Raw genomic sequence first — 25,523 nt, forward strand, 5'->3', positions numbered from 1 at the left:
TAAAAATGGAAAAACCTCAAAAACATGATTTTACACTGGCAATTCCAGACACTGGAACCTAGGAATATGGATTCATGGTTCTAGTAGATCTTGGTTTTCCCAGACCTCCCTCCTTCACTCTCCATTACCTTTTATATCTCAGTAGGGTTTGCAGAGGCAGAAAAAAGAAATAAACAACAAAGCCTATTCAGTAACTAGACTGGAGAATGTCAGAGCAGCAGCCAGCAGCTACAACTACTGAGTTCACCTCTGTGGGCCTCTCCAGCCGTATCTGCACCACGATGTCACACAGCCCCCCGACAACTGCTGGCCTGAACTCCCACCACAACAATGCTCAGAGACGGAATCCTTCACAGGCCAAACCTCCACCCCTGCTCTCCTCACAGCCAGAGCCCCGCCCACAGCTTCACACAGGCTGAGTCCCACACAGATGGTGTCCCCGAGATGAAGCCCCACACAGACTCAGCTCCTTGCAGAGTGGGACCTCAGTGACTGAGCCCCGCAGAGACTGACCCCTCGGAGACCACACCCTGACAGGCTGAACCCCACCCCCTACCCCAGGCTCCCGAAGGCCTCTCTACTGCCTTTTAGCCTGGAGCACAGCCTCCCCCACACCACACCTAGCACTTCCACCTGAGTAACTTAAAAAACAAAAACACCCTATTTATTCATTGTCTTTGAATTTGAGAAACAGAGATGTGCACGTGTATAAACACACACACACAGAGAAAGAGGGAGAGAGAGAGAGTGGGAGGGAGAGAAAGTTGAGGAGGGCACAGAACCTTTCATCCACTGGTTCACCCCCCAAATGCCCACCACAGCCAGGGCTGGACGAGGCCAAAGCTAGGAGCATGGAACTCTGTCTGGGACTCCCATGTGCGTGCGTGGCAGGGACCCAAGTATTTGAGCCACTCCCTGTTGCCTCCCAGGGTGCACATTAGCAAGAAGCTGAATCAGAAGTGGAAGAGCTGGAACTTGAGCTCAGAGAAGAGATGGGGGCACCAAACCAGAACACCTGCCCCCAAGAGATGGGGGCGCCAAACCAGAACACCTGCCCCGGCTCGCCCGGAATCACCCTCCACTTAAGAGACTTGGGTGAGGGCGCCTGGCACAATGCTGCCCCAAACAATCATGTCCGTTACCTTCTCTGCATTCACTGAGCCGTGTTGGTGTTGCCCACCCCCCTTCCCACCTGCCCAATACTGAACAGAAACCATCAAAAGCCTACTAGGCTCTCAATGAGGGACTGTGGTGGTGGACAAAGATAAGATTTTGGTCATTTATATGTAAATATATTAAGGTGCCATACCCAGAGATCCTTCTTTTTTCATTATTATGCTTGGCTACTTACAGAATGCTTTCTATTGGGAGTCATAATTTGTGTTCTAATTAAAACTGCTTCTGAGAACACAGAGTATGAATTATGAATACAATATCCCCGTGAAAGCTAACACCGGCAACCCCCACAAATAGGGAACCATTCAAAAAGCCTCACACACAAGCCAACAGAGGAGATAAACCGTATTTTATCAGGGAAGCTGCATATATTTCCATGACTTGGGCCAGTCAGGAACCAAGTTAATACTCTTTAAATAATGTGCATTTAATCCTGTTTTTTTTTTTCAAGCTCAGTAGGTAATTTTAATTGTGCATATCTTAATGGTATCATAAAATGAAAGAAATATTGACATCTTATGTGGAATAAGTACAAAGTAACACATGACAACATTGGTAAAATGCACTCATTCATTCACTTACCCATTGTAAACACTATCTAAGAAATAAATGAATAAATACTGCAGATGTAATGAGCTAATTTTAATAAATTATTATGAGAAAATTACTGACTACTTTTTTTTCTACAAGCCACAAAAAAAACCACAGTGTTGTCTAGTTAGCTCTGTTTTTAATCATCACTGAATCATAACTCACAAACTTTTCCAGGTAAACAGAATCAGTTATATTAATAACACCTATGAGATATTTCCCTAGAAAATGTGGTCAGTGTCTTATATATTACAGTACTCAAGGGTGCATATCGAGTTGCTAACTGATTGATCAGCCTCTGCACAGGTTCTTCATATAAAATTGTAATAATAGCAGCTCCTAAGATTGTTCAAGGGGTTAAATGAGTAGATGAATGTGTTAGCCATTATTCCTAGTTGGGCAAATATTTACTAAGTAGCTGCCGTAATGTACAAGAACCACCTTAATGGACAAAAAAGCAGAGACAACATTTCAGAGGATGACAAGTGCTATGCAGAGAGACGGAGTTGCAGAGGGGCAGGAAATGTGTGTGTGGTAGGAGTTGGTGAGGGGAGTTGCTTTTTTATACAGGGCAGCTAGGGGAGTACCTCAACGCAAAGATGCCATTTGCATAAATTTTAGTATTTCTTTCATTCCAGGTCGATTAAGTTGTTCAAGGGAACAGGAATGTGTTCCAGGCACAGTGGTTCCTGGGTGTGTTTGAGAACAGCAAGTATGCCGGCCTGGATGTGGCTGAATGCAAGGGCGACAGAGTGGGATGGGACATAAGAAAGGTTAGAGACCGAGACACATGGAGCCCTGGAGACCATGGTAAGAACTGTGTCTTTAGCCTAACATGGAAAGTCAATGGGAGTTTTCTAAGAAACGTATGACGAGGTTTGCCCAACACACTGTGAGACAGCAGTGCATCTGGGCAGGGTTGGGGGTAGAAAGAGAGGTCTTCCATGTGAACCTGCCATGTCTCAGACAAGTGTGGTAGATGTGGAGATGGTACGTGTGGCTGGATTCCTCTTCAAAATTCACAGGAAACATATTTTATGATAAAACTATGCACGGACTCCAAAACTTTCTTACACAAAAATAAACTCAGCTTTTAGTTCCATTTCTCCATGAACTTTCTGGAGTATGCTGGTGTGTACGTGCAATTGGTGACACAGGATTTGCCGAGGGATGGGATGACCGGGTGTGGGAGAGGATGAGCCAAGGGTGTGTCCTGAGTCTTGGCCCCAACAACTGCAGGAGTAGAGCTGCTGAGACAGGCAGCAGAAGCTGATTTCTGTGGCAAATGTGAGTCTATTTTGGATCTGACAACGGAGCCCAGGGGAAGTGCTGAGCAGACAGTTGGACATACAAGACTGGAGCTCCACAGAGGGGTCCAGGCCGGAGATGCAAACTCAGCTGTGAACCCACACATGGAAATGTAAGTGTAACTGAAAAAAACAATTTAATTCAATAAGGAACAGAATCTGCATCTTCTCTGTTTCATAAGCACTCGGACTCCTCTCCACTGTACCAGCCTCAAGTTTACTTCCTAAGACGTTACAGAAGTGAAATGGGAGAGTCAAGGGGGTGTCCTTCAACTTAACCAAATACATGGACAGATATCCGACAAGCAAGGTCAGATGAGGATTGAACCCCGAAACACCCCTGCGTAACTTATCTTTGTGTCATAATGACCTTCCCCATGTCGAAAGAAGAATGTCCCCCCAAGAAAAGCATTCTGAAAAAAATATTTGTCCAATCCTCCAAATAAAATTCAAATATAGACCTCTATAAACAATCAAGTCCCTTTTTCTGTAGCAGCACAGGGACAAATAAGCTACAATTCTCAGAACTGAAATAGCAATTAGAGCAGTAATAAAATTAGGGTGCTGAGCAGCCTCTGTTGTATCTGAGCTTCAGTGCTCAAGCTTTTGTTTCCCAGGAAACCAAAAACTTCCCAGGCACAAACATTGTGAAATGGAGTCCCCCCAAAAGTTGTGTTCTAAAGCCTAAGTATTAGGAAATCGAGAACTTTCCAAGCTCTATTAGAACAAAAACAAACACAAATAGACAAACAAAAAACCCAAAGGAACAAAATAAAACCACTTTCCAATGACCCAGACAGAAATGAGATGAGTTTTCAGGAACAAGAACTATTGAGTTTTGCCAAACACAAACAAACGTACCAGAAAAATGATAACATAGTCCACAAAATCCTCAAACTAAACCAAAAGACTATTCCAGTAGTATTACATTTTAATGCATCAAGATTTTCCTTCTTTCTTTTGAAGGAAGGGACATTGTGCTTTCAAAATCTCACTGATTCAGGATATCAATGGAAAAGAGGAAGCAATTAAGAGGCTAATTTGACTTTTCTAAATATTTTCAAAAATATTAAAGATATTATTAATGACATTAAAGTGCACTTAATATTTACAAATGAACTATCAAAATTTTACCAAGTAGAATTCTGTTGGGAATTAACTACAATTATGTAAATTGCAGATGACATTATTGTTTAGATAGAAAATGCTAAGAAATCTACCAAACAACTAATACAGTAATAAGTGAATTCAGTAAGGTCATAGGTTAATGCAAAAAAAAAAAACATTGTATTTTTATATATTAGCAGAAAGAGAAAAATCCATTTATATAATAAGATCAAGTAATTGAAGTATTTCTGAATAAACTGACCAAAGATAAGGAGGGCCTACATTCTTAAAATTATAAACATGATTGACAGTAGGGAAAGATCAAAATAAATGAGGAGACTGATCATGCTTATGAACCAAAATGTTCAATTCTTTTTAGTTGTTACTAATTCTCAGGTTGACACACAGCTTTGGTGTAACCCCAAACAAAATTCCCACAGTATCTTTTGGGGGAAAAAAGTTGACTCTAAAATTCCTATGAAAATGCAAAAAATATAGACTAGCCAAAACAATTTAAAGAAAAGAGTACACAGTTAGAAGGCGTGCATTACCTATTTTAAGGCTTGCTATAAAGCTACATCACACAAGACAGTGTGCTATGAACAAATGGACAGACATACAGAGTAATGAATCAGAATAATGAGTCCAGAAAGTAACCCAGCCAGATATGGTCAGTTCATTTTTGACAAAGATGCCAATGCAATTAATTCTGAAAATAAAAGTCTTTTCAACAAATGGATGCTGAAAAGTGGATACCCTATGAGAAAAAGAAGACATCATGCCATAGATCAAAATTAATGTGAAATTAGTCATTTCAGCAGTGGAAAGCCAAGACACTGTGGCAAAAAATGTCTTATATGAAGGACCTCTGTGGGTGAGACCACAGTGGAAAGAAGTGGTCATCAAAGAAGGAGGTATTTTTCTCTGAAGGGAGGAGAGAACTTTCACTTTGCTTATGGCCTTGTCTAAATATTAAAGAAGTCTGCCAATTCAAAAGGCTTCCATAGCCTAGGCAGCTCATGTCAAGAGCCTCGAGTGATCACTGATGTCATATATTAGAGTGTTAGTAATTAAGTTAACAACAGGAGTCACTGTGCACTAACTTCCCATGCAGGACCTCTGTCTTCAAAGAGTTGCATTATGAGAGTTAACGGTTAAACTTGTTCTCAAAGATTTATTTCATTTTAGTATATTAAGTAGAGGATATTCTTTTTGTTCTTTCTTTATTTGAGAGGTAGAGTTACAGACAGTGAGAGGGAGAGACAGAAAGGTCTTCAGTCCATTGGTTTACTCCCCAATGGCTGCAACAGCCAGAGCTGTGCCCATCCAAAGCCAGGAGCTTCTTACTGGTCTCCCACGTGGGTGCAGACGCCCAAGAACTTGGGCCATTTTCTGGTGCTTTCCCAGGCCATAGCAGAGAGATGGGTTGAAAGTGGAGCAGCTGGGACTTGAACTGGCGCCCATATGGGGTGCCTGCCCCGCAGGCAGAGGATTAACCTACTGTGCCACGGCGCCAGCCCAGGATATTCTCACGTCTCATAAGTTTTAGTTTTGCCAAAGTGTCCAACTCCATTGCTTGTCTTCTTAGGTACTTCCTTAATTAATGATAAAACTTGTTCTCAAGGACTTACTTTCTTTTAATGTATTAGTGGAGGATATTCTTATATTTCACAAGTTATAGTTATGTCTAAGTGCGTGCAAAAGATGTATTATTCTCGGGTGCTTCTTTAAAGTTAATTAAGTTTCAAAAAAGGAAAAAAATAAGTGAAATTAACTTTGAGATGCAATGACTTTGAACAGACCTTGTCTTGACCGTTGAGGAACAGTTTTTGTTTTCTCTCATGCAAATTGTTGAACTCTTTACTTAGTATAGAGCTGGTCTTCTGTGTATAAAGTTAATTGAAAATGGATCTTAGTGAAGAATGAGACTGGGAATGGAAGAAGGAGGAGGAGGAGGAGAGGGGTGAGAGGGTGGGTATGAAGGGAAGAATCATTATATTCCTAAAGCTATACTTATGAAATGTATGAAATTTGTATTCCTTAAATAAAAGGTTTCTTTGGGGGAAAAAATTGGTCCTGAAACATACCTAAATGGAAAAACCAACACCATAGGAGTTCTAGAAGAAAAATATTTGCAAATATAGAGTAGGCAAAGCCTTCTTGTACAAGACAAAAAAAAGCATTAACCATTAAAAAAATTTCATCATCACTAAAACTTGCCATATTCTGAAGGTACCACTAAGAATTAGGATGTAGTTTCTTAGATTTGATACCAAAAACATAACCATAAACAACACACCATAAACAACAAAAAAAATACAAAATTAGACTATATCAGAGTTAAAATTTTTATGTTACAAATGATACTAGCAAAAAAGTAAAAAGGTAATCAACAGAATGGGGGAAAATTTGCAAACTGTAAGGGATATATATATATATATATATATATATATATATATATAAAATATGTCTTAGAAAATGCAATAAAAGGTAAATCACCAAATTGTAAAATTAATGAAATATCTAGCTGGCACCGCGGCTCACTAGGCTAATCCTCCGCCTTGCGGCGCCGGCACACCAGGTTCTAGTCCCAGTCGGGGCGCTGGATTCTTTCCCGGTTGCCCCTCTTCCAGGCCAGTTCTCTGCTGTGGCCAGGGAGTGCAGTGGAGGATGGCCCAAGTGCTTGGGCTCTGCACCCCATGGAAGACCAGGAGAAGCACCTGGCTCCTGCCATCGGATCAGTGCAACGCGCCAGCCGCGGCGGCCATTGGAGGGTGAACCAACAGCAAAGGAAGACCTTTCTCTCTGTCTCTCTCTCTCACTGTCCACTCTGCCTGTCAAAAAAATAAATAAATAAATAAAAGATAAAAAAATAAATAAAATATCTGAGAATCTGAGAAGGTATTTCTCTACAGAAGATATAAAGTAGTCAATAAGCACATGACAAGATGTTCAGCATCATCAGTCATCAGAGAGATACACCCCACAACCACAAGATCTCAGTTCATGCTTACTACCATCACAAAGGCAGACAATGAGGGCCGGCACTGTGGCACAGCGGGTTAAGCTGCTGTATGCAGTGCCTGCCAGCATCCCATATGGATGTCAGTTCGAGTTCCAGCTGCACCACTTCTGATCCAGCTCCCTACTAATTCTCCTGGAAAATCAGCAGAACATGGCCCAACTTCTTGGACCCCTCCACCCACGTGGGAGACCTGGAGGAAGCTCCTGGATCTTGGCTTTAGCCTGGCTCAGCCCTGGCCATTGCAGCACTTGGGGAGTGAACTAGCAGTTGGAAGATTTCTCTCTCTCTGTAGCTCTTTCAAATATATAAATAAATCTTTAAAAAAAAAAAAAACAAGAAAGAAAGAAAAGAAAAGAAAAGAAAAGACAAGACAGTAATAAGTGTTGGCAAAGATGTAGAAAAGTTGGGGCCAGCATTATGATGCAGTTCAACACCAGTATCCCATATCAGGTTACAGATGCAAGTCCTGGTTGCTCTACTTCCGAAATCGCTCCCTGCTAATGCACTTGAGAAAGCAGCAGAAAATGGCCTAAGTGCTTACACCCCTACCACTCACGTGGGAGACCTGAATGGGGTTTCAAGCTCCTGGCTTTAGCCTGATCTAGGATCCTAGGATGGAAGATAGTCATTTCTCTCTCTCGCTCTTGCACTGTGTGTGTGTATGTGTATGTATGTATGTATGTGTGTGTGTCTTCTCCGCCATCTTTCCCCCACCTCGGTCTCTGTCACTCTTCAAATAAAAGACAGATATTAAAAAATATATATATATACAAAAGCTGGAAACCTCATACATAACTCATGAGACCAAAATGGTGTGATCAATTTGGAAAACAGTTTGGCAGTTCATAGAAGTACTATTTGACCCAATGATTCTACTCCTTGGTATTTATCCAAAGGACATGAAACCATCTGTCCACACAAAGCCTGGTGGATGAATATGCTCAGCATCATGTTCATGCAGTCAAAAAGTGGAAACAACTTAAATGTCAATCAATAGTGAGTAGATACATACAATGTGGTATATAAATATAATGAAATCCCACATGGCAATAAAAAGGAATGAAACTTTGATACACACTGCAATGTAGATAAACCTTGAAAACATTACACTAATTCAAAGAGGTCAGTCCCAAAAGCCCATATATTGTATATTCCATTCACATGAAATGTCCAAAACAAGCAAATCCATAGAGACTAAGAGTAAATGATTTCTAGGGACTGAGCAGGGAAGAACTGAGAAAGACTGCTAGTAAACAGAGTTGCATTTGGAGAGACAAAAATGCCCTAAAATTAGTCTGTGATGATGCTTCAACTTGTAACTTTAAAAAGTTCGTTACATACCTTATACAAGTGAATTATAAATGAGTATGTGAATTATATCTCAATAAAGCTCTTTTTCAAAAAGTCACCATTATTAAAACAAAAAAACAAGCTACAGATTAGGGGAAAATATTCATATTACACATAACTGACCAAACAGAATATATGAAGACCACTTAAAACCCACTAATAGGATGATGATCCAATAAAACCTTAGCAAAAGATCTGAAAAGACACTTTACAAAGAAGGTATATGAGGACAAATGACCAGTGAGGGCATACAAAGATGACCATCACCATCAGTCATCAGGAAATGCAGATCACAACCACTGTAAGATACCAGGACACACCCACCAGCAGGACTAAAATCGAGGACTGCCGCAAGAATGCAGAATGGCAAGAATTTACATACACTGCCAGCAGACTTTGGGAAACTGAGAGCTTCTTTAAAAATTAAACATAACGCTTACCATTACCATATGACCCACTCATCCTACTACTGGGTCTTTACTCAAACATGCCCCCAAAAGCTTGCACAAGACTATTCAAAGCAGTTTTATTCCCAACAGCCTGCAAACTGCGAACAACCCAAATGTCCATCAAAGGCCAGATAGCACGTGGACCATCCACACAGTGGAATACTACTTGTTAGAAAGCATAATGTCCAACTAAGCCTCCCTACTACACGGATGAGCATTCAAACACTTATGGGAGAAATAAGTCAGACACTGAAGAGTGTGTGCTATGAGTTCACATAGATAATATTTTAGAAAATAAAAGTCTCTAGTGAGTGAAAGATCACTGGTTGACTGGAGTCATGTGTGAGGGAGGGAGGACTTCACAAAATCTTTTAGGGGTGATGGACATTTTCTGTATCTTGATCATGGTGGTGACTTCTTGAGCATGATTCTAGCATGTTCATCACTATTTAAAAAAATATGGTGAAGTGTAGGCACACCATTCCTCAGTAAAGCTGGTTGTTAAAAAAGTAACAAGAACCAAGGAAAACAGAATCAAACAGGTTAACATTATGCAATATCCAGTGTTCATGTAAACAGTGCTTCTAAACTGCTTAGTAGCACAAATACAGTCTTTTCTTTAGGTAGTGCAAATATTCATCACCTCTAGATCTGGATGTTATGATTAATCTGCCTGACAATCTGCCTAATTCATCCTTGAATTACTATAAATTCTCCATGAGCGTTGGCCATATTAATGAGGTTTTATAATGGCAAGAGAGGGCGGAAGCCCCCTTAGAGAAGCTCAGGGAGGGAGTAGGGAGAGCTGTGCCAACAAGGACTTCCAAGCATGGTTCTGAGGTTGGTTCTGTTCTAGAGACTTCCAGGCTCACATGCCAAACTCATCTTTCCAAAACATTGTGCTGGTATGTACACAACCAAGAAGCATAGGAAGGAAAAACTCAGGTTTCCCTGAACTTGACCTTGTCAAGTTAAAGACCATCTGCAGAGAAATCTGATGAAAGGACACAGATGTCCATAAAGAAACCACTATGTCCTGAGGACCTACTGTGTGTGACAGACCATCTCGCACCCCATTCTCTCCTGCACTACTCACTTTTGTCCTTCAACCTACACATTCTTAGGATCCCCATTTTTTTCTCATCATAGAAACTGGTGCTCAGACCCAGACATGGTGCTCAGACCCAGACATGTGCCCAATTCCACCAGCTGATGAGAGGGCAGAGCTGAGATTATACATATTTGGGGTTCTCTGATGTTTAGCTGTAGCTGCTTAGCCACAATATGAAATAAAAAAAAATACATACAGCTTTGGATTCCAGTGTTAGGACTTTTTTCTTTACCAATATAAATGAACACAGTTAAATACACAGCTGACATACTGTGGGGCTTTTGCTCATCATCAAAGTGTCACACACCTCCCACTAGACAATCTGAGTTTAAGATAATGCTTCACCTGCACCTGTGAGAGGAGACCGGTGTAAAACAAAGCCAGTTCCAGGGAGCGTCCTGAAATTTTCGGAGAACTCTTGCTCTCAAGGAAAAATCGGAAGTGTGGCAAATCATACAACAAACAAAAGAGCAGGAACCAGAAAATATTGCACTTTAGTACCTGGAGAGGTAGCATGTGACCCAGCAGGCAAAAGCTGTTGACCTTGGCAGCATAATAGTTTTAGTTAGTCATAGTCAGTTTCCTGGCTGACTCCAACAGAGAAATCGCTAAGACTGCTGGCCACCACCCAAGACCGCCATTTGACACAAAAGGTCACCCACAGGCTTCCAGCTTAAAGACTTTAAAAATATTTATACAAAAATTTCATACTCTCCTAAAATATTTTCAAGATACTGAGAGAGGCAATAAACGCACTGATGAACACTTATTTGCATCCTCACATAATCCAACTTAAGATGTTGTTTAAACATTCATAAGGATAAAAATACATGAAAAATTAATGGTTAGGCTAACCATCAAAGCTTCTGCATATCTTTGGCAATCCAAAGTCTAAAAATCATCAATAAATAATGTAATCAAGTATATATTCGAAACTTCAACAAAAATCCTCTTGTATCATTAAGCTCAATATTATAGTGCTCCAGAATTTATTTACTTGGGTAATGGTTCAAGCATGCAATTTCTATCACTTCCATTTAATAAATGTAGTCCTGGAATACTCCTAGGGATTCTATCACCTAGAGTAAACATTTATGTGAATAAGGAGACCAATTCCATCCAAAGTTTTTAAAAATACATGCTCAGGTAGAGCCTCTACCTGAATATCTCGCTTTCTCATTTCTTTCGTCATCTTCAGTGGTATTAGAATGCAGGTGTAATCTAACGGGAGTGACAGAGTCAAGGTGTGACTCCAGTGGGACTCTTCTTTCCTCTGGCATGAATTCCCACTTCAATCGCTGGTGCACTTATCCACCAAGGGAAGAGTAGAAGGGAAAGGATGGAGCACACAGCTACCACCTGCTTCCCTCCCCAGCATCTCCACCCATGAAGACAAGGGTAGCAGTTTCTCCTAGAGGCGAGAGCAACGCGCACTTCATCTCGGGTCCCCTGAGGTGTCTTGGGGCAACAACATCTGGACTTGGCACATTAGGAAGTTACAGAGAGCTTGCAATTCTAAGGCTGGGTCGCACTGTGAGGTTGTTCACTCTGGCCCGGCAGCTGCAAATGAAACCAAAAGGAGCCTGGAGCCTCCCAGGTACAGTGCACTGCCTTCAGATGAATACAGGCTTCTCCGGTGTGCCACAGGCTGCACTGCTCCCAACTGTCTGCCCTGGCCACCGCTTTCATTCATTTTACCACCCAGTCCCTTTAAGCATTGGGTGTATGCAACCCTGGCCAGTATTCATGGATAAAGCAAGGTACTTACAGTTGCATGACCAAGTACAGGTGATTTGGGCTTTCGTAAATGTCTTCCAGGGCAACGATGTTCTCATGCTTAATCCTGCAACAGAAACAAAGCACACACATCACATAGGAGGTAAAATTCAACACAACTTTATAAAACAAAAGGCTCCTAGACAGAATCCAAACTCTATAAGGAAACATTTAAGACCCTTTACAATTTTGTCCCCCTGGCGCCAAATTTCTTTCAGACCCATTTTCCAATATTCCTCCACTGTTCTGCGTTCCTCTTCATTCCTAAAGCAATCGTGTTGTCACTTCAGATTGATCCCTGCCCGGGATTCAAGTGGATCACAGGAAATGGCCAAATTTGTCAATATCCTATCATCTTGCAGGCTGAGTCCCTAGGCACAATCCCATGGCTTGTTTTTCTGCTGTCTCTCAACGGCCATCACAGACTGGCTTGAAAAGTTAATTCCATGCATACTCACCTCCCATAAGAGGCTATAAACTCCAGGGAACAGTTTCACTATCATGTTCATGCACCCTGTGTGAACAAAGGGGACCAAGACTGACCCCCTCATTGGAGTTCACATACTCCATCACCAAACAGCAATCCAGTGTTGCAAGACAACTAGAGCACTGTTACTCAAAGCGTGGATCTCAAACAGCAGCACCAGTGTTGTCAGGGAGCTGGGTGGAAATGCAATTTCTCAGGTCCTACTCCAGTCATAAAGAATCAGAATCTCTGAGGATGGAGCCCAGAAACCTGCATTTTGGTAAGATTGTCCGATGACCTTTGCGCACAAAGCAGAGCTTGAGAAATACTGCAGCAGACCAGCGCATCTGAAATGCCCAAGTGTAAATGAATCACCTGGGACTCTGCTTAGCAGCACATCTGTTTTGGTGGGCCTGGGTGGGGGCATGAGAGGCTGCATGTCTCCCAACTCCCAGGGGATGCTTATGCCGCTGATTTGCAGACCACACAGAGTCCTAGGTAAAGAACCACAGGAGGAGGAAACAGCCCAATTCTAACCTCTAGAACTACCCATCACAAGCAATTTCTGTTTGCAAATATATGGCATTTGCCTGAAAAACAAACAAAATGTTCAATATGTGTAAAATAATAAAAAAGCAATTTCTGCCTAGATCTTAAGGCTTGATATTTATTTAAAGCACTTGAGAGAATCATTTCATTACTCAATGAGCTAATTAGCTCTTCCCACAAGCCATTCAGTGAAATGAGTGCTGAACCGCTGAAACACTTGAAACATGCAGATTCTAGTGAAGTCATTAAGAGCAAAAATGACCTTACTCATTTTGTTTCCCCCCTTGTGTCCAGCACAGATCTATTTAATGCATGTTTGCTGAATGAATGAATGATACCTAAAGTTTGTTGCCACTAAAAAGCTAGAAACAAGACTAGCTGGAGAAAATGGAAGTAATCTCCCTAAAAGCGCAATGTCTTTCCCACAAAAGAAGTTTATAAGGTGGAACAGATAAGAATATCATTTTCCCTTTGAGGGAAGAAAGAAGAGAACAACATAATTAAACGCAGTAAGGCTTCGCTCTGATTCTACAGTTCTTATTAGTTAATGCAGTTACTTTGTAGGAGCAGAAACTATAGATGATGCTAAATTCACATTTTATCTGATTCCAATGCACAGAGCCTAATTATTTGTTTATCAGCAGTGGTTACTTGCACAACCTAGTCAAAATATCATGAAAGTACTTTTAAAAGTTCATGGAAGGGGGCCGGCGCCGCGGCTCACTAGGCTAATCCTCCGCCTAGCGGCGCCAGCACACCAGGTTCTAGTCCCGGTCGGGGCGCCGGATTCTGTCCCGGTTGCCCCTCTTCCAGGCCAGCTCTCTGCTGTGGCCAGGGAGTGCAGTGGAGGATGGCCCAGGTGCTTGGGCCCTGCACCCCATGGGAGACCAGGAAAAGCACCTGGCTCCTGGCTCCATGGGAGACCAGGAAAAGCACCTAGCTCCTGGCTCCTGCCATCGGATCAGCACGGTGCGCCGGCCACAGCGCGCCGGCCGCGGCGGCCATTGGAGGGTGAACCAATGGCAAAGGAAGACCTTTCTCTCTGTCTCTCTCACTGTCCACTCTGCCTGTCAAAAAATAAAAAAATAAAAAAATAAAATAAAAAAAAAAAAGTTCATGGAAGGGTCGGCACTGTTGGTGTAGTTGGTAAAGTCTCCACTTGCAGTGCCGGCATCCCATATGGGCACCAATTCAAGACCTGGCTGCTCCGCTTCCGATCCAGCTCTCTGCTTATGGCCTGGGAAAGCAACGATGGCCCAAGTCCTTGGGCCCCTGCACTCGTGTGGGAGACCCAGAAGAAACTCTTGGCTCCTGGCTTCGGATCAGCACAACTCCGGCCATTGCAGCCATCTGGGGAATGAACCAGCGGATGGAAGTTCGGTCGGTCAGTCGGTCTGTCTGTCTGTCTCTCTCTCTGCCTTTGCCTATCTGTAACTCTGCCTTCCAAATAAATAAATCTTTTCTTAAAGTTAATGGAAATGGAATTAAAATATAAGTATATTTGGGTGCAAAAATTTTGGAATCCATACATAAATTTTTCTTTATACACATTTTCTAAGACCTTTTGTGAAGAGAGCTTCATATGTGACTGTCAACATCCTAAAAATTCAGAGCATTATCAATATTGGATATATCTGAAAGTAGATGAGCACAGAAGTATACTCGTCATGGGGATTTTGCTTTTTAAAAAAAATTAAAAATTTGCTATTGGAATCAATCTTGTGCATCAACTATTGTCTTTCAGTCAAGTTATTCTGGGGGTTAGTCAAGAGGCTGGCAGGACACACAGTTACATGTGAAGCAAATAAAAATGAATTAACAAAAACACCCACCAGGTGGGATCTAGGAGCTGGCATTTGGCCTATGAAGACACTGTTATCTGACTTCACCATAACTGGGTTTGAATCCCAGCTCCGGCTCCTGACCCCACCTTCTTGCCAGTACAGACCCTGGGGCACAGGTAGTGATGGGACAAGTGACTGCATTCCTGTCACCCTTTGGCTCTGGCCCAGCCCAAGCTGTTGTGGGCATTTTGGTGAATGAACCAGCAAAATGGGAGCCAGCTTGCTCACTTGACCCCTTTGTCTCCTCCCACTCCTCACCTTTCAAATAATAAAATTAAAAAAAAAAATTTAAATGGTGATGACAGTGAAAGGTGACCATGTCACTGCATGCATGGCCCTCAGCAGCAATTACTGTTGTTTCCTTGGGAGCTTGGCTGACTTCAGAGTGACTTGTTATATAAAAAAGAGCAAGCCTGGATCCTTCATCTCTCTTGCTCCTTGCTCTTAAACCTCCAGAACCGCGAGTTAATTAAATCTCTTTTCTTGATACATTACCTAGCACGAGGTATTTTCTTACAGCAATACAAAACAAAGACTTTTACCTAATGAATTGATGAGTCAAGCAATTTTCACTGAGCTTCTACTATGTGTCTGCGAGAATATAAGAAAAACAATGGCTGGCACTGTGGTGTAGCGGGTTACTCTACCACCTGTGATACTGGTATCCCACATGTAAGCAGGTTCCAGTCCTGGCTGCTCCACTACTGATCCATTTGATCGATTTCCCTGGGAAAGCAGAGGAAGATGGCCCAAGTACTAGGGCCCATGCCACCCATGTGGGAAACTTTGATGGAGTTCCAGGCTCCTGGCTTCGGCCTGGCCCAGCCCTAGCCATTTCAGTTATTTGGGGAATGAACAAGCAGATATGAAAGATCTCTCTCTCTCTCTCTCTCTCTCTCTCTGCCTTTCAAATAAATAAATACATCTTATAAAAAGAAAAACACAAAATCAGCTTTGGTCTTCCAAAAGCTAATCATCTCGATGGAGAGATCCATGAAGTACTTAGAAAAGAATTACATGTTAAATTCTGTAGAATTACCTGCAAGGTCAGAGAAGGTCCTGGATGGATCAAAATTATGGGAAAGGCCTGAGGAAAATGATGGGGTTTGAGATGGGATGGGTAATGTTTGAACAGGCATACTTGAGAAACTTCAAATATATCCTAAAATAGTCTCTTAAATACCTCTTAAGAAAAGTGGTTTAATTAACTTGGAGCTGATAGAATGGCTTAAAAAAATCCTGGCTTCCCACATCTGTTCTCAGGGACTTTATTCCACCCTCAGACTTCTTATGAGAGACAAAAAGTGATGGTAGAACTTTATTTTAGTAGACAGAGTATTTTCACAAAATGCCATCGGAATGTCCACACATTTCTAGGATGAGGGCAGAAACACTAACTGAGGATCTATTCCATGCAAATACAATGCTGAGTTCTCTCTTTTCATTATTCACTGCAACAACTAGTTGTTGGCTCACTGTGGACCAGGCACAGGGTAAGTACCTGGAATTTAGTGGTGGGCAACACAACACAGAGACAGAGGCCACCCAGAGCTCACAGAGGCTACAGGTGGAACACTCTCCCAGGCTCAGTAGCAACAGAGAACAAGTGATGCCCTCCTTCTCTGTAGCTTACCAATCTCTGAGGAATACCGTGTCTCTGCTTAGTCTTCTTAGGGTTGGCTTCACCCCTCAAATGGATGCATAACTAGGTCTGCACCAGGCAAAAGCTGGGAGCCAAGAACTCCTTCCCACGTGGAAAGGTAGGGTTGGCAGGGGACCAAATACCTGTGCTATCTCCTACTGCCTCCCCAGGCACATTAGAAGGAGCTGGATCAGAAGTGGAACAGCCAGGACTGGAACCAGCACCCCAATGTGGGATGCTGGCATGACAAAGAGAGGCTTAACTCACTGTGCCACAATGCTGGCTCCATGAAATACAGTTTGTATTCCTCTGTCTACTGTCACTCTTGTTAGTCTAAACATATTCAGAACTGAAAACAATGAGTCCAGTGTAAAACACTGTCTCAAAAGTATTAAGTAAAAGAGTAAACTAATAATCATTATGGGCTGAATAATATGTTTTCACCAATAAGGCCAAGCATTATGTTTTTTTTCCCCTAGCAGCTGCAGAATGGTTGGTACATAAAAACGTAAGCTCCACACAGGTAGAGATTTACAACTGTTTTGTTCACTAATGTCTCCCCAAGTGCCCAGAAAAGTTCATGCTGGGTATAACATTTGATCAGATCTGTTAAATGAGTGACTGAAAATTGAGCTTATGGTAAATTAAATCAACAGATCATTTTTTTTTTCCACTTGAACTTCTACCAAACAAGCTCTCCTTTCCTACTCAGCCTTGATCTTTTGAGCTTAAGGTCTTCACTCAACTCAATTCTTCTGGTTTCCAGGCAGTGTTTCAGTAACCAGCACTATTTTGAAACTTTTTTTAATTTGTAAACTATTTACTCATTACTTAAAAGTTTGTTTATTCCTTTTTACTTATTTTGAAAGGCAGAGCAATAGAAAGACACAGAAAGACAGACAGGTCTTCTATCTACTGGTTCACCCACCCCCCCAAATGCCTACAATGGCAGGTGCTGGGCCAGGCCAAAGCTGAGAGCCAGCAACTCCATCTGGGTCAGCCATGTGAGCAGCAGGGATCTAAGTCCTTCAACCATCATTTGCTGCCTCCCAGTCTGTGCATGAATAGGAATCCAAATCAGGCATTCTGATGTGAGATGCAGTCATCCCAAAAATGGCAGCTTAACCCACTGCACCGCAACACCCATCCCCTTCCTTTCCTGAATTTGGATTCACTCCTCTATTGTATTAATTCTCTGCCCCCCCCAACTTTGGCCCATTTGCGTCTTTCGTACACATCCATCCCGTATGTCTTCAAATTACTAATTAGAATCTTTAATGGGAAAGTATTATGTCAGGACCTCATGGTGTTCCACCTCAGACTTCCATCATGACAACTATGACATTCATCAGCTGGTCTCAATTGCAAACCAGCAAACGATCATGTAGACCAGATTTTATTATCCTGACCATAAAGAGACAATCACATGCTTACTGAAATGGCATTCCTCGGTGCTACACACCACACAATGCTATCTAAAAGGGAAATGGGATGTTGGGGACGATTTGTTCTCAGTAAATCCCTGTTAGTCCCAGCAACCACTACAGTCTACTAAATGATCACAAACCATCTGCTTAATTTTCTGTTCCGGAATTTTACTAAACATCGAAGTCAAGCTTCCCCATCCATAGAGCTCATATTCCACCTTTTTCTGTGTTTGGGAAAGATGACAACATTTCCTAAATTGTTTTCTCAAATATTTCAACTGTGACTCTTCTGTGTTGAATGCAATTTCCTCCGTCCCCTGGGACATAACAAATTTAAACCTAGTGAGGAAGTGATTTTATATCTTTATTTAGGTTCTACTTCCATAGTTGTTTTATAGATATACTATTTATTGAGGCTTACATATGGGTCAAGACTGTACTAAGTATTTTTAAATATTTCATTTAATATTAACAACGCCACGAAGTAGGTGTTATTTGCCCCATTTTTTATTTTTATTTATTTATTTTTTTATTTTTTTGACAGGCAGAGTGGACAGTGAGAGAGAGAGACAGAGAGAAAGGTCTTCCTTTGCCGTTGGTGCACCCTCCAATGGCCGCCGCGGCCGGCGCGCTGCGGCCGGCGCACCACGCTGATCCGATGGCAGGAGCCAGGAGCCAGGTGCTTTTCCTGGTCTCCCATGGGGTGCAGGGCCCAAGCACTTGGGCCATCCTCCACTGCACTCCCTGGTCACAGCAGAGGGCTGGCCTGGAAGAGGGGCAACCGGGACAGAATCCGGCGCCCCGACCGGGACTAGAACCCGGTGTGCCGGCGCCGCTAGGCGGAGGATTAGCCTAGTGAGCCGCGGCGCCGGCTATTTGCCCCATTTTTAAAAGAAGGGATGGATGGGTTGAGGGTATTAAGACCCCTAGAGACTAAGTAATTATCCCGAAGTAATGTAACTCACAACTGGCACTGCTGAAAGTCAATCCAAGTCTATTATGACTCAGGTCTGTGCTAAAGCAATGACACTGTCACCTCATAAAAATCAAGTTCAAAGGAAACTATAAGAGCTGATACATATTCAGAGTTGTATAAAATTAAAACATCTAAGGACTGGTGCTGTAGTGCAGTGGGTTAAAGGCCCACCTGCAGCGTTGCATCCCATATGGGTGCTGGTTCAAGTCCCGGCAGCTCCATTTCCAATCTAGCTCCCTGTTAATGTGCCAGGGAAAGCAGTGGTAGATGACCCAAGTCCTTGAGCCTCTACACCCATGTGGGAGACCTGGAAGAAGCTCCTGGCTTTGGATCAGCTCAGCTATGGCCACTGTGGCAATTTGGGGAGTGAACCAGCGGATAGAAGAGTCTCTACCTCTCTATGTAACTCTTTCAAAAAATAATAAAATATTCAGGTACTATAATTTTAAAGGACTTTTTTTAAAAGTCAAGGGACTGCTTTCAGGATTACCAACCCTGGGCCAGCACTGTGGTATTGTGGGTAAGGCTGCTGCGTGCAATGCTGGCATCCATAAAGGTGCTGGTTTGAGTGCAACTGCTCCATTTCCGAACCAGCTCCCTATTAATGTGCCTGGGGAAGCAGTGGAGGAGAGCCCAAGAGCTTGTTCCCCTGCACTCACGTGGGAGACCCAGAAAAAGCACCTGCATCCTGGCTTCAGACTGGTCCAGCCTCTGCCATTGTGGCCATGTGGAGAGTGAGCCAGTGGATGGAAGATCTCTTCTCTCTTTGTATTTCTCTCTAACTCTGCCTTTCAAATACATAATAAATCTTTAAAATAAAAAAAATTAACAACACAGTATCTACTGCTGAGGAAGCAAAGCTTTGTTGAACTATCCTAAATCTAGCAAATACTCCAAAGATACATAGTTGTGAGCATCCTGACAGATGGAATCCAAGTGGGTCAAAGTAAATCAGAGAAAGAGAGATTCAGAAGCAGAAGGAACAGTTAGGAGTTCATAAAAGAGCCTCACAGCAGCCCATGTCTTCTGAGGTCATCAAAAGGGAGGAAAAATAAGTAGATGGAGAAAAGAAGAAAGGATTTCAGTTACAGGCAGATGGAAGACGAGGGGTCTGCCAGCCTGTACTGCTAAGCTCCTGTAGATCAATGTTCAGTCTTTTCACAGCATGGGTAAGAAGTCCGTCGTGTATGCAGAATATTCATCCCTAGTCAGGAAACCTCTCTCAAAGGTGCATAATTCAAGGCAATAGTAATGTCACTGAAAGCAAATGTATGTAATTTAAAAAAGAACCTCACTCAATTTTCATTATTGATTGATTACCAGGACCAAAGTGACATTAGCTGGAACATCTGTGTACACAGGATGACCAGTTTATATGGCTACCTGCACAAAGAGGTCACAATCCCCAAAGAGGGGCAGAGCAGGTAGATGGGGGAGGGGAGCAGGTGCCGGCCAAGAGAGAAGAGTACAATGGGAATGAAGTACGTGGGACTCGATATAGATGCCTGCCTGCGTGGAAACTGACAGCTGGGCAAGAGAACCTCAGAAAAACCAGGAGCACATTTCAAAATTAATTCATGAAAAAAAAAAATAAAAATCAGTGCCAAAGGTATAAGCAGGCTACGTTCCAAAGCCCCCAACCTGGACAGAACATCAGGACCTGGCATGCGACCCCAACACACGTGCTGCTGCGACCTGGGACAGAGAGAGAGAGAGAGAGAGAGAGAGAGCGAGCGAGCGAGCACGCGCAGGAGAGAGAGAAAGCGAGAGAAAATAACGTTCCGCTCTTGCTTTTTCTCCATCTATCATGGTTCACTGATCCAGAGGGGAACAAAAGGTGGTGGCAGTGATGAGGCATTCAGAGGAAGGAAAAGACACCAAATCTCCTTTCCCTGGCATCACCATTCTCTGGGCATGGGCGCTTGTGCGTATCTATCAGGGTAAAGAGGCCCTAAGAGGACAAGAGATGGATGGCTATGCAACCAGAAGGGATGAAAAGAGACAAGCTGATCACCAGGAAATAAGGCGGTGATGGCTGCGAAGAACCAACGTCGGACCTCGCCACAGGAGCCCAAAGCGGAAGTTACGTCAGTGAGCCGCCAGCTTCCGGTCCACCTCTCTCCGGCCTGGTGGGGTTCACAGCGGGGTGAACTCTCGCGGGAAGAGCAAGCGTTTTTCAGTCCGTGACCATCAAGGATTAGGTCTTGCAACACCAACCGCTCCTGCTTTTTCTAAGTGGCCCAGAAAGTTTAAATTTTATTCACAAAAAGAGGCTGTGGTTCCATGACAACTGCCTCAGAAATATTTGACGAATATTCTGATGTCTTGGCCAAAGACTCCTGTTTAAGTCAACACTGTTGTTTTTGTTTTTGTTTTTGTTTCAATTTTAAAAATATATACATTTCCTTTTTGGGTCAAGTTTTTTGATTTATTTTTTCTCTCCCACTTTACATGCAGCATAGGAAATAATGCTGAGAACTGAGCTGTTATCAGTCACAAGAGAAAGTGATAACCCTGAAACATTTGCCAGATGGTATTTAAAGTAATACCTTTCATTTGTATAACTTAGGCACACTGGCACACGTTGGCTCATCCCATTCTCACACAGCCCTACAGGGTAGGCATTATTATTCTCTCTCATAAATGCTCACTACAGTTTATAATCACTGAATTGCTCTTCCTACCCACTCTGGTCTCAGTCTCTTCCTCTCTATTCTCCCAGCTGCCTCCTGAGCCATCATTCTAAAATACAGAACTGATCAAACTTCTTAGCTCGAGATTCAGCACTGATTCCCTACAGACCAGAATAAAGTCCAGACGATTGGCGTGACTTACAAATCACCTGATACTTGGTCTTCACCTGTATGCCCCCCCTTATCTTCTGTCCATGCCAAAACTTTCCAGGACCCAGACAGGCACCTTTCGCACACTACCCACCTCACCTGTGCACACATCTCTCTAGTATCTTCTTATTAAACTACTTATCCTTGAAGATTCTCATGGAGAACCCTTTGCTATGTCTTACAGCTCACAAGATGGACTACCTCTCCTCGGAGTCACCCTGGTTCTCTGATCACCTTATCGGATATACTTGGGTCCCAAGTGTCTATATGCACATGTGTGTACATATTTAAATGATACATGCAGGGAAAACCATCTAGAGGTTGCATGGCAAATCAGTAACGAGTTACTCCACACAAAGTGCTAGACTGGGGAGTTTTACGTCCCAGTTTCTCCTCTTCTGGAGTCCTTCATTTGAACCACAGGACATGAAAAAAAAATGATCTTCTCCATTCTTTAAGGACAACACCATTCTCATCACACAGGAGGAGTTAATTCAGCATATACAATGAATGCTCTAGACATTAGGATTTCATTATTGTGCTAAACCCAAGAGACAGGTTGCTAAGCTGTTCTATCACCCAAATTTTACAAAGAAGTGCTTCTAAAAATGTCTAGATCCATTAATGCCTGGGATGGGACTTGTGGTACGGCAGGTTGAGCCACCTCTTGGGATGCCTGCATCCCTTACTGGAGTGCCAGTTTGAGTCCCTACTATTCTCTGTTTCCAACCCAGCTTCCTGCTAAAGTGGCTCATGGGCAGATGATGGCAAATACTTGGATTCCTGCCACTCATGTGGGAGACCTAGATGGAGTTCCTGGTTGCTGGTTTCAGTCTGAACTAGCGCTGGCTGTTGTGAAGCAAGCCAGAAGACGGAAGGTATCTTTATCTCTCCCTTTCTGTGCCACTATGCCTTTCAAATACATAAATCTTTTTTTTATCATTAACACCTGCCCCACCAAATACATATAACACTGCACACAAAGAACCACACATACTGATCAGTCAAATTGCACAAGCAACCAGGAGGTCAGGTGGAGTCTCAGCTCTGACATTTCTAACTGCAAGTCTTTGAACAAGTCATTAAATATTTTGCACTTAATTTCCTCATTTGTTAAATCTACACCAAAATATGTGTTCATGATATATTCCCATACATATTACATATGAATTTATGTAAAAATATATATGCAAATATATGTATTGTATTATACACACAAAAACAGAGAGAGAGATCTCATCTAGCAAGACTATATGCCACTGCAGGAAAAATCATTCAGAATCTAAAGCTTCAAATCACCTCTCATTGCTGCCAACAGATGGCGCTACAATCAATGGGAGATTAAGGAGCAAAGACTGGTACCCAAATCACAATCTTCAGTCTGAAAGCCAATGTTGTTGTTGTCATTATTATTTTTTTAAGGACTTGATGCCATTTGTTGATACTCCTTCATTACAAACTGCATTTTGCTTTGTATGTTAAATACAAACAGTGATAAAAACTCTTGGCACAGCTGACCGTATTTTTTCAGAAGCATCCAAGCACCCTTAGCACAATGTGGGGTACATAGGATGATGGCACCGCAGCATTCACATGCAGGGAGGCAGTGAGTGCCTGTGGCGCTCACTGTGCTGGCTCTGTCTCTAGGTGACCATTCTCTGGTGACATTACTTTCCTACGTCTCAGCTTCGTTATCTGTAAATGAACCAGCCAGACAGGATACTCTCCAAAGTCCTTTCCTACTCTAACAATCAATGCAACTCAAATTCTAATGAGGCAAAGTGCATTAAGGGATATTTGAGACTCACAAGGTCTGATTCCAAGCCAGCATTCGCTGTTCTCTGAAATAGTCCTTGCTACACAGAGGCCAGGTCACAACTCGTGCCTCCACGGGCTCCTCTGCATGGGCACATTTGTCAATTGGACATGGATTTGAATTTCTTCAGACAGAGTCATTCACACAGCAAAGACCTGTTTTTCCTTCTTCCACAGTCAGTCTCCACAATGCCATGGACCAACAGAGAAAAATGTCCAAGTGATTAGCTCATGTCTGGAACAGTACCAGAAGATCCAGCCGAGACCACATTGTCTTTAGTCCAAAGGACAAATAAGTTAAGCCCAGTTCAGGGTGAAAAACCCAGTGTGTGGCATATACCAAACACTCAATGAACGCTTGCAGAAGGATGAAAAAAAAAATGAATGAATGAACAGTTCTGGCCCACTTACAGTCTCACAGACTCTGAATCAGAAGGTTAGAAGAGTGTCTGTTTCTTTCTTACGCCTGTTACCTACCCATGATAAGTTGTCAAGGTCTCCAGATGAGCTGCATGTTGGAATTGGGGGTAGGTGGAGGCACAGCGGCCATGATTCATTTGGGCTGGAACCTGGCCTAAACGTAAGGATTTGTTTAAGTCTCCCAAGTGATCCAAATGTGTAGCAAAATTTGAAAAACACTGTTAGGTTAATAAATGACTAAAAAAGGATTCACTTTGAGATGCCTGGGAGTGGGTAATTCTACAGTTTGAGAGTCTAAATTTATCTTGGCTGAATATATTTACTTTATGATATGTCTGATATTAAAGGTCATAAATAAAGGATATAAAGGATATATCTATATAAAGACATATAAGAGATAAAGGTTCCAGGCTATATATCTGACAAATTACTCCTCTCAGGAAAAGAGTATGAAAAATTAACAAATTTCAACTGCACCTATAAATTAGCTCTAACATTCTTAGCAAGGCTTTGAACCACAAACACATTCAGGGAAATGCTGACATTTCCTTCTTTGGATGTTTCGGTGACTTTCGTGGAACAGCAACATCTCTCTCTGGGTGTTTTTAACATGAGAACAGACACCTGGAGTCTTGAGAACACTATATTCTTTATCTGCCTGAAGATAGTGAGGATCTCTTCTAACTCAGATTTGCAGGTTTCACAGAGGGGAGAACACACCTTTCAAAGGCACCTTAGAAGGGGAAATCTCAGAAGGCCTAGGGTTCAAGGTCAGGTTTGCTGTGAATGCTCACCATGCGAGTTCGGAAGCCATCCTTGTAATGAAATACTGCTGATGACATGAGGGGTTTTACAAAGTTCACGGGAAATGCACGTTATGAAAAAACTGGATTGCAAAAAAAGCATGGATTACAAAAAAATTTTTGTACCCCAAACTTACTTATCTTTTAATTTCACATTCGCACAAACTTGCTGAAGTGCCCTTGTGTAACCAGGAGCCAACTGTCTGAGCTGCATCTGACAGCTTCATCATTTAAGCTTCATGTTCAGATGAAGCCACTGGGCTTGGATTTACCAAAAGTTGCTGAGGCTTCTAGCTGTGACCCCCCTATGTTGATGTAAAGGTAAGTGAAAGGAGACCAGAATAGTGCACTAGAATCTTGGGAGAAGCTATCATTTCATTGTCTTTCCTACCCCTGATGTCCTGTGCATTCTTGTGCTGACCGACCGGCTGATCCAACAGATCCCTCCCTGAATGGCTGGCCCTGTGGCATGGCCTTCACAGGGTCACAGACACCTAGGCCACATGGTAATGGCAGATGGGTTGCTGGAGTATGGTGGTGCTTATTCAGAAAGCACATAGCAAATGCTTAAGATAAAACAGGGGGAGAGACCCAGTGTTGTGGCACATCAGGTAAGACCACTGTCTTCTGGCATCCCATATAGATACCAGTTTGGTCCCAGCTGCTCCACTTCTGATCCAGTGCCCTGCTAATGCACCTGTGAAAGCAGCAAAGGATGGCTCAAGCAGTTGGGTCTCTGTCACCTACCTGGAAGACTCCGATGAAGCTCCTGGCTGTTGTGGCAACCTGGGGAGTGAACCAGCAGATGGAAGATCATTCTCTCTGTCTTTCCCTCACTCTCTCTAA

General features: G+C 42.6%; 1 protein-coding gene across 10 annotated transcripts in view; it reads right to left on the minus strand.

The window, feature by feature from the left end:
• CAMK1D (calcium/calmodulin dependent protein kinase ID) overlaps positions 1–25,523 on the minus strand; it is a 464,674-nt gene that overhangs the window by 164,559 nt on the left and 274,592 nt on the right. For 9 of the 10 annotated variants that reach the window (XM_051821552.2, XM_051821553.2, XM_051821551.2 and 6 more), the window contains one exon: positions 11,885–11,959. In XM_051821552.2, the coding sequence (XP_051677512.1) occupies positions 11,885–11,959 (75 nt within the window). Of the gene's footprint in view, positions 1–11,884; positions 11,960–20,810; positions 20,863–25,523 lie in introns of those variants that run through there. The other variant, XM_051821555.2, reaches the window with a different exon arrangement.

The sequence above is a fragment of the Oryctolagus cuniculus genome, chromosome 13 (genome assembly GCF_964237555.1).
Source record: "Oryctolagus cuniculus chromosome 13, mOryCun1.1, whole genome shotgun sequence".
Taxonomy (NCBI): domain Eukaryota; kingdom Metazoa; phylum Chordata; class Mammalia; order Lagomorpha; family Leporidae; genus Oryctolagus; species Oryctolagus cuniculus.